Source organism: Mobula birostris, chromosome 20, assembly GCF_030028105.1.
Source record: "Mobula birostris isolate sMobBir1 chromosome 20, sMobBir1.hap1, whole genome shotgun sequence".
NCBI lineage: Eukaryota > Metazoa > Chordata > Chondrichthyes > Myliobatiformes > Myliobatidae > Mobula > Mobula birostris.
Genome location: NC_092389.1, coordinates 826,434 through 840,440, shown reverse-complemented (window position 1 = coordinate 840,440; position 14,007 = coordinate 826,434). Strand labels below are relative to the sequence as shown.

Sequence of the window (14,007 nt, the reverse complement as noted above, 5' to 3'; positions counted from 1 at the left end):
ACCTCTTACATTCCAAAGGGTAGGCACTAAGGGGGTGTTTCTACTGGTGGAGGAATCTAGAATGATGGGGCAGTCTCCCACTTAAAACAGAAACATTATGACTCACCAGGAAGATGCTGAATTAGGATGGAAATTTGTTAGTTTTTCCTGATAATTTAGCTTTGCTTTGCTGTTTCTTTGTATTTTATATCATTACTTACAGTATATACATGTAATTGTTCAGTGAATTCTTCACTAATTATAGTACAGCTGATTCTGTATTTTTCTAGAAGTTTCTCTGCAGCAGATGTCACCCCACTAAATTTGGCTATTTCATAGGTTATTATTATCACTGGAGTTTCCAGTTTGAGCTAGTTTTTAGTATAAAGATGACCTTTTCAGCTCTCCCTTTTTTGTGCTGTTCTTTGTTCGTATAACACTTTAATGAACAGCTCCATTTTATGCCTCATGCCTCACTCCTCACAACCGAAATTCAAAATCACCAGTATGCAACAGCAAAGAGGAGATTTTTTAGATATAGATACAGAACATGATGCCCCAGAGGATGCCTGGGGAAGGTGGCAGATCAGCTTTTCTCTGAAAAGGGGAACTGCATGGGAACAATGCAGGAGCATTGTTCTAATAGCTAGCACGGAATCAAAGGGCTGAGTGGCCACCTTCTTTCTGTGCTATTACCTCTCGATGTATATTCCCAAGGAGCCATACCTGATCACAAAGTTTCCCTGCTAATATTCCATAAGATAAAGAAACAGAATTAGGCTATTCAGCCCATTGAGTCTGCTCTGCCATTCCATGTCAGATTTATTATCGCTCTTGACCCCTTTCTCCTGCCTTCCCCCTGTAACCTTTGACAACCCTGACTAATCAAGAACCGATCTACTTCCAATTTAAATACACCCAGTGACTTGGCCTCCAGAGCTGTCTGTGGCAATGAATTCCACAGATTCACCACCCTCTGGCTAGAGAAATGCCTTCTCATCTCTGTTCTAAAGGGACATCCTTACGCTGTGCTCTCTGGTCCTAGACTCCCCCACTATAGGAAACATCCTCTCCATGTCCACTCTATCTAGGCTTTTCAATATTGTGGAAATGATATTTGGATGAGTGACCAACACAAAGTTTTGTCTCGCTACAGTATTGAAATCACCAGCAACTTTTGGATTGCTTACCTCAGGAGATTTTGTCTCAAGCCAGACAGTTTAACCTCTCCTTCCTTGGCAGCCTGCTCGAGAAAAGCTGTTCCTTTGTCCTGCCTACATTCCAGGACCTGGACCTGAGAAACAGAACAAAATCAGTGATGCAAACAGCTCTGAGTAACCAGTCTATGGTTAAACAACACTTCCAACCAGACAAAATATTCCACAGGACCAGCAAAATAAAGCTGGATGCCCAGCCATGCTTCAAGCTGCTGAAGTGAGAAACAGACTTGGAAGTTACAGGGTGGACATAGATGCATTCACCAAGAAGAAACGCCAGCAGCTCTATTTCATTTGGAGTTTGAGGAGATTTCGTCTGTCAAAAACTCAAGTAAATTTCTACACATATACCATGAAGAACATTCCATCTGGTTACATCATTGTCTGGTCTGGAGGGGCCACTGCACAGGATCATAAGAGGCTGCAAAAAGTTGTACACTCAGCCAGTTTCATCATGGCCACAACCTCTTCCCCCGACCACCACCACAAAGACAGCTTCAAGAGGCGGTACCTCAATAAGGGGGCATTCATGATTAAGGACCCTCACCATCCAGGACAAGCCCTCTTCTCATTATCACCATCAGGGAGGAGGTACAGGAGACTGAAGACACACATTTAATGTTTTAGGAACAGCTTCTTCCTCTTCATCATCAGATCTCTGAATGGACAATCAGCCCATGAACACTACCTCTGCTATTCCCCTTTGCACTGGTTATTTATTTTTGTAACATATCATATTTTTTATATATTGCACTGTACTACTGCCACAAAAAAACATATTTCACCACAAATGTCAGTGATATTAAACCTGATTCTGATTGTGGACTTCAGTAAGCAGTGCAACCCAGCTTGCATTTAACAACTAATACAACAGAACAGCTTCACTGGTATTGATGCCAACTGGATCCAATTAAAAGTCAAAACAAATTTATTGTCAAAGTTACCATACATGTCACCATAAAATACCCTGAGATTCATTTTCTTGTGGGCATTCACAGTAGAACGAAGTAGTACAATAGAATCATTGAATTAAACACATAGACTAACAAATAATATGCAAGAATTGAATTGACTTTATTTCTTACATCCTTCACGTACATGAGGAGTAAAAACCTTTACGTTATGTCTCCATCCAAATGTGCAATTTATAGTAATTTATAACAAATAGTATGTACAACAGGACAGTCAATACAACATAGAAATACAGTTGTGTCACTGTGAGTTAATCAGTCTGATGGCCTGGTGGAAGAAGCTGTCCCGGAGCCTGTTGGTACTGGCTTTTATGCTGCAGTAGCATTTCCCGGATGGTGGCAGCTGGAATAGATTGTGGTTGGGGTGACTTGGGTCCCCAGTGATCCTTCAGGCCCTTTTTACACACCTGTCTTTGTAAATGTCCTGAATCATGGGAAGTTCACAACTACAGATGCGCTGGGCTGTCCGCACCACTCTCTGCAGAGTCCTGTGATTGAGGGAAGTACAGTTCCCATACCAGGCAGTGACGCAGCCAGTCAGGATGCTCTCAGTTGCCCCTGTAGAAAGTCCTTAGGATTTGAGGACTCATGCCAAACTTTCTCAACCGTCTGAGGTGAAAGAGGCACTGCTGTGCCTTTTTCACCACATAGCCGGTACGTACAGACCACGTGAGATCCTTGGTGATGTGTATGCCAAGGAACTTAAAGCTGTTCACCCTCTCAACCCCAGATCCATTGACGTCAATAGGGGTTAGCTCGTCTCCATTCCTCCTGTAATCCACAACCAGCTCCTTTGCTTTTGCAACATTGAGGGAGAGGTTGTTTTCTTGATGCCAGTGTCAGGATGATGACTTCTTCTCCATAGGCTGCCTCATTATTATTTGAGATTAGGCCAATCAGTGTAGTATCATCAGCAAATTTAATTAGCAGATTAGAACTGTGGGTGGTGACATAGTCATGGGTATAAAGAGTGTAAAGGAGGGGACTTAGTACACAGCCCTGAGGGGCTCCTGTGCTGAGGGACAGAGGGGCAGAGGTGAGGGAGCCCACTCTTACCACCTGCTAGCAATCTGACAGGAAGTCCAGGATCCAGCTACACAAGGCAGGGTGAAGGCCGAGGTCTCTGAGCTTCTTGTCAAGCCTGGAGGGAATTATGGTGTTGAATGCTGAACTGTAGTCCAAGAACAGCATTCTCACATAAGCATCCTTCTTCTCCAGACGTGTAAGGACGGTGTGTAGAGCTATGGCTATTGCATCATCTGTCAATTGGTTGTGTCGGTAGGTGAATTGTAGGGGTCTAGTGTGGGTGGTAGCAAGCTGCAGATGTAATCCTTGACCAGCCTCTCAAAACCATTTGCTTATTATTGAGGTGAGTGCAACAGGATGCTAGTCGTTCAGACATGTTACCTTGGTCTTTTTAGGTACAGGAACAATGGTGGATAATTTGAAGTAGGAGGGCACTCTACACTGGGAGAGGGGGAGATTAAAAATGTCTGTAAACACACCTGCCAGTTGTGCCGTGCACATTCTGAGTACCTGCCCTGGGATGCCGTCCAGTCCCACAGCCTTGTGGCTGTCCACTCGTTGGAAAGACCTCCGTAACTCAGCCACAGAGATTGCCAAGGTGCAGATTGCATCAGTGGCTCTCCTCGGCGGCTCAGCGTTCGCGACATCGAACCAAGCGTAAAAAAATTTGGTTCATCTGGGAGAGAGGCATTGATGTTGGAAACTCCACTGCGTTTAGCTTTGAAGTCTGCGATGGTGTGCAGACCTTGCCGTAAGCTGCGTGTGTTGTTGGTGGAGAGTTGTGTCTGGATCTTGTCCCCGTATTGTCGTTTCGCTGCATTTACTGAGGTCCTGTTGGTTACCAGCAATGTCAGTTCTGTCCTGCGTGGTAAGTGCTGCACGCACGGAACTGTTGTTCCAGAGTTTCTGATTTGGATAGACCCTGACCGATTTCTGGGGGACAACATCCTCGTTGCACTTCCGGATGAAACTCGTGACCCCATCCATGAACAAGGTCAAATGCAAATTAAAAAACACTAATTACTCAAATAATAAATATATAAAATAATAAATAACACTGAGAACATGGGTTGTAGGATCATTGAAAGTGAGTCTGTAGGTTGTGGAATCAGTTCAGTGTTGAGGTTATCCACGCTGGTTCAGGAGCCTGATTATCGAAAGATAATAACTGTTCTTGAATCTGGTAGTGTGTGACCTGGGGCTCCTGTACCCCGTGCCTGATGGTAGTGGTAAGAAGAGGGTACGGCCTGGGTGCTGGGAGCCTTGATGATGGGTGCTGCTTTCTTGTGGTGGTGCTCCTTGTAGACGTGCTCAGTGATGGGGAGGGCTTTGCCTGTGATGGACTGGGCTGTGTCCACCATTTCCTGTAGCTTTACAAAAAATTAGCCATGAGTACTTTACTAGAAGGAAGATAGAACTCACCTGTGGGAGTCTGAGTTTATACCAACTAAACAGAGGCTTACAAGAAAAAGTAGAGGGAGAGTGAAACAGAGCAGGTTGCTAACGCTTAGGAAACATTTCACAGAAGATTTACTGGAAAAATGTGGAACTGGTGCAGAAACAGAATGGAGGCCCTTGGGAGATCACCCATGATCATATTGAACAGTGGGCCATGCCTAAGAAAGGAACACAAGAGACTACAGACACTGGAATCTGGAGCAAAAGTCACCAGGCCAGGCAGCATTTGTGGAGTGAAATGGACATTCAGCGTTTTGGATGGAGACCCTTCATCACGACTGAAAGAGAGTGGGGAGAAAGAGGTGAGCAGGAACTGTCAGGTGATGGGTGGATCCAGGTGGCTTACTCCGGCTCTTATCTTCTTGTGTAAATGGGCAAATGGTCTTTCAAGGGAAGGTTGATCAAGCAAGGTTTGCCTCCAATGGAGTTTCATAGAGTGAGTGGGGACTTGATTTGGACAGTCTTGTGAGAGCAGATGTGGAGAAGATATTCCCTTCTATGGAGAATCTAGAGCTAGGGTTCACTTTAAAAATAAGGATTGTTCATTTAATTCAGGTATCAGCCAATTTTTGTGATTGTTTTAAATCTTTGGAAACTTCTAACTCAAAAGAATAGTGGAAGAAAAGTCAGAGTATTTTGGAGGCAAAGAAAAGTAGTTATTTTACAAGGAATGGGGTGAAGATTTACTGAGGAACCTGGAAGAAATTAAAGTCAGACCAGCAATTGCCTTATTATGTGGTGGAACACGCTTGAGAAGCTGAGTGGCCTATTCTTGCTCCTACAGCAACACTGAAAATTCTGGAGGAACTCAGCAGGTCAGGCAGAATCAGAATTAAAATCAAGTTTATTATCACTGACAGATGTTGTGAAATTTATCAACACGAGATTCTGCAGATACTGGAAGACCAGATTAACAAACACAAAATGCTGGATGTACTCATCAGGTTAGGCAGCACCTAGAGAGAGGAATAAAAAGCTATCACTTTCGACTGATCTTAATGATCGTGAAATTTATATTGTGTTGTGGCAGCAGTACAGTGCAATACTTAATATACTTACAGTAGAATCCGGTTAGTTGGGCCATTGGTTAATCAGGCCTGCCACTTATTTGAGACAACTCTTAAAGAACAAAAACTATCAAGAAAATAGACAGGACTCCCTTCATTTATTTAGGACACTATGCCACTTAATTGTGTGACGACATCCTGAATTACCCCTATGAACTGTGCTCGTTTACCCCTATTAACTGTGCTTTTGAAAAGAGAGAGAGAGACGAAGACTAACTGTTGGACTGTCACTTTAAGGCACGAGAAAGAACTGGCCAACTTTTGGATTTCTGCTGAGTTGGAGACGACACTGAGCAGCTCGTAAGTTGCTATGGTGACTGAAGGCGGCGTTATTTAATGGACAATTGATGTTATGATTTTTCGGCAGCATGTTGATACTTCTCAATGACATTCACCTGCTTGTGATTTTCTTACACAGAGAGAGGAATGAGGAGTTATTTGTATGACAGTTGATACTCAGTACAGTGAGATAAATAGGAGGTCAGATGATATAGACCTCAGACACATGTTTTGGACACGGAATGAGCTTTGTTGTGCCCACAGAAAAAGTGGGTTTTTGGAGGATCGATCAGTGGCTCTTGCTGTGAAAAGAAAAGGCAGTGACCGGTAGGGAGTTGTCCATGTGTCCACCCTTACCTGGGTGATAGCTCCACCACAGAAAACTGGTCCCCTTTGTTGTGGTCACAGTCGGTGATTTTTAAAGGATTTTGGAGGACAACGAGAAGATCGACAGCATCATCTCACCTGAAGACTCAAATCTCTTCCTCTCTCTCTCTCCATCACTACTCAACTCAATACCACAAACTGACCTGAACTGAACTTTACTCATCATCGTAAGACTGTATCTTTTTACCCCTAGACTTGAAGCTTGATTTTCACATATATTCCACACTTAATTTTATATAATCATTGCTAATCTGTTTGATTTATCTACATTTATATTACCGTATTGTGTAGTTACTAATAAATACCATTAGTTAATAGTAATACCGGACTCCAAAGTATTTTCCATCTCTGCGGGTTCTTTATTCCCGTCACAGGGTACGTGACAATTGGGACAGGAGACGGTTGCCAAACAGGTTCTAACTAGTGTCAGTTGTGTGCACTTGTGTGGCCATTAGACACTACAGTGTACTTAGAAAGTTTTAAATAGCGTCAGTTACATGTGTTTGTGTTCAAAACGCAGTGATTTCTGTCACTGATAGTTGGCGAGAAATAAGTAAGACAGTTCAGAATTGATTTGCTCACTGTGATTTCAAGCATTCAGGCTTGGAGATGACAGAAACGGCCAGGAATGAAAATTAAACGATTTCATTACTTCAAAAAGATAGGAACTACAAAGAATTTGAAGGTATTGACAATCATCTTGAATGTTACAATGAAAATGAAGATTTGGAGGATGCAGCCGTTAAAAGATTTGAATGAAGGCAGTCCATTATCTGCACTACATATAAAATGCTGGAGGAACTCAGGCCAGGACAAGATACTTCATCAAAACTGGAGAAGAAAGATGAGAATTTTAAGAGTAAGAGGGTGGGGGGGATGAGGGAAGGAAGAAATGTAAGGTAGTAGATGATAGGTCAAACCAGGAAAGGGCACGGATGTAAAGAGCTGGGAAGTTGATTGATGAAAGAGACACAGGGCTGGAGAAGGGGGAATCTGATATGAGAGGACAGAAGACTCTGAAAGGAAAGGAAGGAGGAGGAGCACCAGAGGGAGGCAATGGACAGGCAAGGTGATAGCATGAGAGAGGAGAGGGGAAAACAGGAATGGGGAATGGTGAAGGTGGGGGGCATTACAGAAGTTAGAGAAATCAATGTTCTTGCTATCAGGTTGGAGGCTACCCAGACGGAATATATAAGGTGTTGTTCCTCCAACCCGAGTGTGGACTCATCATAACAGTAGAGGAGGCCGTGGACTGATGTATCAGAATGGGGAGGGTAGTAGAATTGAAATGGACGGCCACCAGGAGATCCTGCTTTTTCTGGCGGATGGAGTGCAGGTGCTCGGCGAAGCGGTCTCCCTATCTGCGTCGGGTCTCACCTATATCCAAGAGGCCGCACCAGATACAGTAGCTGACCCCAACAGACTCACAGGTGAAGTGTCGCCTCACCTGGAAGGAATGTTTGGGGCCCTGAATGGTAGTGAGGGAGGAGGTGTAGGGGCAGGTGTAGCACTTGTTCTGCTTGCAAGGATAAGTGCCAAGAGGGAGGTCAGTGGGGACAAGAAAGTCACGTAGGGAGTGATCACTGCGGATCGCAGAAAGAGGGGGGTGGAGGGGCTCTCCTAGTGGCCACCCATTTTAATTCCACTTCCCATTCTGCCACGTCCATCCATAGCCTTCTCTACTGCCATGATGAGGCCACAATCGGGTTGGAGGAGCAAGACCTCATATTCCATCTGGGTAGCCTCCAATCTGATAGCATGAACATTGATTTCTCAAACCTCCGGTAATGACCCCTCCCCCCCTTCTCGTCCCCCTTTCTCTCTCTCATCTCATCTCCTTACCTGTCTGTCACCTCCCTCTGGTGCTCCTCCTCCTTCCCTTCCTTCCATGGTCTTCTATCCTCTCATATCAGGTTTCCCTTTCTCCAGCCCTTTATCTCATTCACCAATCGAATTCCCAGCTCTTTACTTCACCCCTTCCCCTCTCCCGGTTTCATCTATCACCTACCACCTTGTACTTCTTCCTCCCATACCCCACCTTCTTTTCTGACTTCTCATCTTTTTTCTCCAGTTCTGATGAAGGGTCTAGGCCCGAAACTTTGACTGTTTACTCTTTTCCACAGATGCTGCCTGACCTGCTGAGTTCCTGCAGCGTCTTGTGTGTGTTGCTTGGATTTCCAGCATCCTCAAATTTTCTCTTGTTCATTACCTGCACTAGTTGTCTGTGCAGATTTTGTTCCTATAGTCAAAAGAACACGGCAGCAGACACTGGATGAATTCCTCCCTCGATAACAATTAGCAAGTATTGTAGAACTGGGAGGGATCAAGCTTGTTCTGTACTTCATTCAAATACATAATTTGTGACTCAGTTGAACTGTGTCTGTGTGCGTGTCTCTGTGTCACTGTGTGTCTGTGGGTGTCCTTGCGCATGTCTCACTGTCTCTCTCTCTCTGTTTGCCTGTGTGCACACGCATGTGTAGTGTGTGTCTGTGTCTCTGTCTGTGTGTGCCTGTGTATCTGTGTCTGTCTGTGCCGCTGTATCTCTGTGCCTGTCTGTGTGTGTGTGTGTGTGTGTGTGTGTGTGTGTCTCTCTCTCTCTCTGTCTGTGTGGGTGGGTGTGTCTGTCTGTGTGTCTCTGTGCCCCCGTCTGTCTGTGCGCATGCCCTTCAGTGCGTGTGCTCCTCAGCGTGTGCGCGCGTCTCTGTGTCTGTCCGTGTATGTATGTATATTGGGGGGCCAAAACAATGGAAGCTGTCTTTGCACTGATCCTGATGAAAGATCTCAGGCCAAAACCTCAATTGTCCATTCCCCTCTATCGATGCTGCCTGACCTACCGAGTTCCTCTAGCATTTTGTGTGTATAACGCTGAATTTTCAGCATCTGCGTAATTTCCTGCCCTGCTCCTAATCCATTTAATTCCAATGAAAGGATGAAAGCAAAACAGAAACAATGAAATGCAGATACTGAAAACCTGAAATTAAAGCAGAAAGTGCTGGAAATGCCCTGCAGGTCAGGATGCATCTGCAGAAAGAGAAAGAGAGTCAATGTTTAAACTCAGTGACTCTTCTGGTTTGTTCTCTCCAGAGATGTTGCCTGATATGCGAGTGTTTCCAGCATTTCCAGTTTCTGATTAAGGCAAAATGAACCCTATGCGGATGTTGTAACCGAATTGTCGGAGTCCTTGAGGTACCTCAGCAGCCATTGCTCTTCTCATGGCTTCAATGAACTCATCCTTGCTTTTCGCTGACTGTCTCTCCAGCTGAGACTTCTCCTGTGCCCATTGTTCTCTGAAAAACAGCAAAGCACACATCTCTCATCAGCAGCAGCTGATTAACCATTAACAATACAAGTGGATACACTTCAGAAATAGTTTCATTGGTTTTTATCCAATGACTGAGAGGGAAATGTGAACAGTAGTCACAAACCCCTGACATCTCAGAAGCACATCAGGAGGGATGCAAGGTTTCAGCACAAAATGCGGACAGATCCTTTCCTCCCACGGATGCTGCTCGACCTGTTGGCTTCCTCCAGCAGATTGGTTGTTCCTCCAGATACCTTGGACCTTTCCTTCCCTGAGGTAAACAAGCAGCAACTCTGCTCATGGAAACATCACAGGAGACAGCAAAAATATCTTGCTTGCACACACATGAACAAAAGCATACATTCACAAGTGCACGTGCACAAATAAGTGTGCAGTCACACACAAAAGCACACTCACACAAAGGACCTTCCTCGGTGGGACAAAACTTCCAGAGCTATCACAGCCGAGCATGTAGTAGGAGCAGAGGCCTAGTACACTTCAGCACCAGGCATGAGGTGCCAGAGCTGAGCAACTGGCCCAAGCAGAGGCTCTGAAGGGCACAAAAAACATCTCATGAGAAACTAGCATTTATGTAGCGCCCTGAATAAGGTCAGGATATCCCAAGTGCTTCCCAGCCAGTGAGATGCTTTTAGATTATTGGAAATATAAAGAGACACAAGAGACGGTAGGTGCTGGAATCTACAACGAGAAACAAGCTACCTCAGCAGGTCAGACAGCATCCGTGAAGGCAAAGGATGCTCGACATTTTGGGTTGAGACTCTTCATCAGGACTGAGACTGTAAGAGGGCAGAGAGCCGAGGGAGAGGGGTGAGACAGATACCCGGCAGTGATAGGTGGATCCAGGTGAAGAAGGTTATAATGAATAGATGGAGCCAGGTGGGAGAGTGAAGAGTGGAGATAAAGACAGAGGCTGGGAGGTGATTAGTGGAGACAACAAAGAGATACAGGTTATAGAATACTGCAAGTCCAGTTCACTGGCTCACAGGCAAGACTAACAGCAGGGGAGCTGTTCTGTGCACATCAGGCCATAAGACCATAAGACATAGGAGCAGAATTAAGCCATTTGACCTATCTAGTCTGCTCTGCCATTCAATCATGGCTGATCCTTTTTCCCCTCTTCAGCCCCACTCTCCAGCCTTCTCCCTGTAACCTTTGATGCCATGTCCGATCAAGAACCTATCAAGCTTTGCCTTAAATACACCCAACAACTTGCCCTCCACAGCTGCATGTGGCAACAAATTCCACAAATTCATCGCCCTCTGGCTAAAGAAATTTCTCCGCATCTCTGTTTTAAATGAACGCCCCTCTATCCTGAGGCTGTGCTCTCTTGTCCTAGATTCCTCCACCATGGGAAGAATCCTTTCCACATCTACTCTGTCTAGGCCTAAGAAAAGTCAAAGTTGACATAAAAACCAGAGAGAGAGCGTATGATAGAGCAAAAATTAGTGGGGAGTTAGAGGATTGGGGAGCTTTTAAAGATCAACAGAAGGCACTAAAAGGTCATTAAGGTAAAGACGGCAAAAGAAAGTAAACTCACTAATAATATTAAAGAGGATACCAAGTTTCTTCAGATACATAAAGTGTAAATGAGAGGCGAGAGTGGACATCGGGCCGCTGGAAAACTATGCTGGAGAGGTAGTAATGGGGGACAATGAAATGGCGGATGAACTCATAAGTATTTTGCATCAGTCTTCACTGTGGAAGACACTAGCAATGTGGTGGAAGTTCCAGGTGTCAGGGGTCATGAAGTGTGTGAAGTTACCATAACTGTTTGATGTTACATACTTCAAGGAGATCTTGTGACTTTCTTGTGAGAATGATGTAATGGTCTTTTGGAAGTCACCTGATGTAATTTTCCTGCCGATGTGAGGTCACGTGATGACATGCTCACCACAGGTATAAAAGGGGAAGACCCCGGGGCCCGCAGTTATTTTTTTTAGTTAGAACATCAATGCGATACTCCTCTCCGCTGCGTATTTGCATTATGACGCAGTTTTCATTTTAAACCGAGTTTTATGTTCTAAGGTAAGGTACAGAAGTCTGGATTGGCAGTTTGACAATCGCTGCCAGGTTTGTTAATGTATCTTTTCAGTAACGTTGGAGAGTGAAGACGGGACCCTGAAGGAGACGTTCGACGGGTTTGGATAGGATCGACCATTATTGAATTCGTTCAAGAAAGAGTGATCTGCATGAGATAGCCTCTGCTAAAAGAGGCAGAAAGGCTGTGGAGGATCTATTCCACAGAAGAGGAAGGTCAGTGCCTTTAAAACCATTTTATTTCCGTTGTCGTGAATCCTGTGGACAAGGTAGGGTCCAGCTGGGAGTGGCAGTGACATCGTGTCTTTGAGGAATTCATTACTTCATGAAAGCCTCTCCTAATTGACTATATGAATCTCTTGGACTTTAAAATTTACCATTCGAAGAACTGTGTTTGAATTTATCGCTTTAAGAACTGGTTTCGCATTATCGCTTTAAGAACTAGTACTGAGTAGCGGTTTACCGAATGGCCGCATAGCCGTTTACTTCTGGTTAGGGTTTTCATTTTTTTTTCATTGTTTATCAGGGTTTAATAAATGCTTGTTTGTTTATAAATCTTGACACGAGATATTCATTGTTGCCGATCACGTGACACTAGAGAGAAGGTGCTTGGGAAACTGAAAGGTCTGAAGGTAGTTAAGTCACCTGGCCCTCATGCTTGGTCCTTCTCCTATCAGACTCCCACTTCTCCAGCCCTGTATCTCTTTCATCAATCAACTTCCCAGCTCTTTACTTCATCTACCCCCCCCCCCCAACTTTCTTGGTTTCACCTGTCACCTTGTGTTTCTCTCTCCCCACCTTTTAAGTCTACTCCTCAGCTATCTTTCTCCAGTCCTGCTGGAAGGTCTCGGCCCAAAATGTCAACTGCACTCTTTTTCATAGATGCTGCCTGGCCTGCTGAGTTCCTCCAGCATTTTGTATGTGTTGCTTGGATTTCCAGCATTTGTAGATTTTCTCTTCTTTGCTATACTATTCTATACAATTATGGCAGGCTTTTTTTTTTTTACTCAGTGCAACAGTTCTTACAGTGACCCCACATCTGTCAAATTCCTTCATTCCCAAAGATCTATTTATCTCTGTCTTCCATATACTCAACAACTGAGCCTCAAAGCCTCATTGGGTATAGAGTTCCGAGGATTACCACCTTCTGGCTGAAGAAGTTCCTTCTCTTCTGTCTAACTGTTTTGAGACAGTGACTCTAGACACTCCAGCCATGGGCAGCACAGTAGCATAATGGTTAGCATAACAGTGTTACACCACCAGTGCCCCAGTATGAATTCCCATTCCTATTTATAAGGAGTTTGTACCACCACCCTGTGACCACGTGGGTTTACTCCAGGTGCTCCTGTTTCCTCCCGCATTCCAAAGACGTATGGGTTAGTAGGTTAATCAGTCACGTGGGTGTAATAATGCATCGCAGACTCACTAAGCTGGAAAAGCTTGTTACCATGCTATATCTCTAAAAAAAATTGTCCCTGCATCGGCACGCCAACACAAGAGATTCTGCAGTTCTGGAAATCCAGAGCAACAGACACAGAATGCTGAAGGAACCCAGCAAGTCAGGCAGCATCTATGGAGGGGAATGCCTTCTCCTGTCAGATTCCCTCTTCTTCGGCTCTTTGCCTTCCCAGCTTCTCAGATTATTTCCATTTTCTTCCCCTCCTATAAAGGTGTCCCCTGATTTTCGAACGTTCGCTTTACGATACCTCAGTTACGAAAGACCTACATTAGTTACCTGTTTTCGCTAACAGAAGGTGTTTTCACTGTTACGAAAAAAGGCAGCACGCGCCCCAAGCAGCCGCTCCTCCCCCGGATCCGGAACTGCACTCTAGCCGGTATTGCTTAAACACTTGCCTGTGAGCAGCCGTTTGCAAGATGAGTTCTAAGGTATTGGAAAAGCCTGAAAGAGCTGAACGAAGTAAGGACAAAGTGAGTTTGGCTTGTGGAAGTTGACGAAGATGATGTTGAAGAGGTTTTGGCATCCCATGACCAAAAACTGATAGATGAAGAGCTGATGCAATTGGAAGAGGAAAGAATAACAATCGAAACCAAATGCAGTAGCAAATGGACCGAAAGTGAAGTCGTCCAGGAACTGAACGTGAAGCAACTGCGTCAGATTTTCGCTGCAATGATTGCAGAAAAGTACGACTTAATTTTGAAAGGGTACGTCGGTTTAGGGCATATTTGCAAGATGGTTTGAGTGCTTACAAAGAACTGTATGATAGAAAAATGCGCGAGGCTAGCAGTCAAGCATACTGTCGTTT

General features: G+C 44.6%; 1 protein-coding gene across 5 annotated transcripts in view; it reads right to left on the bottom strand.

Annotated features, from left to right (window-relative positions):
* LOC140212721 (E3 ubiquitin-protein ligase DZIP3-like) overlaps nt 1–14,007 on the bottom strand; it is a 187,596-nt gene that overhangs the window by 40,257 nt on the left and 133,332 nt on the right. For all 5 annotated transcript variants that reach the window (XM_072283827.1, XM_072283828.1, XM_072283823.1 and 2 more), the window contains 2 exons: nt 9,575–9,671; nt 1,170–1,273 (listed from right to left, as the gene is read on the bottom strand). In XM_072283827.1, the coding sequence (XP_072139928.1) occupies nt 1,170–1,273; nt 9,575–9,671 (201 nt within the window). The remainder of the gene's footprint in view (nt 1–1,169; nt 1,274–9,574; nt 9,672–14,007) is intronic.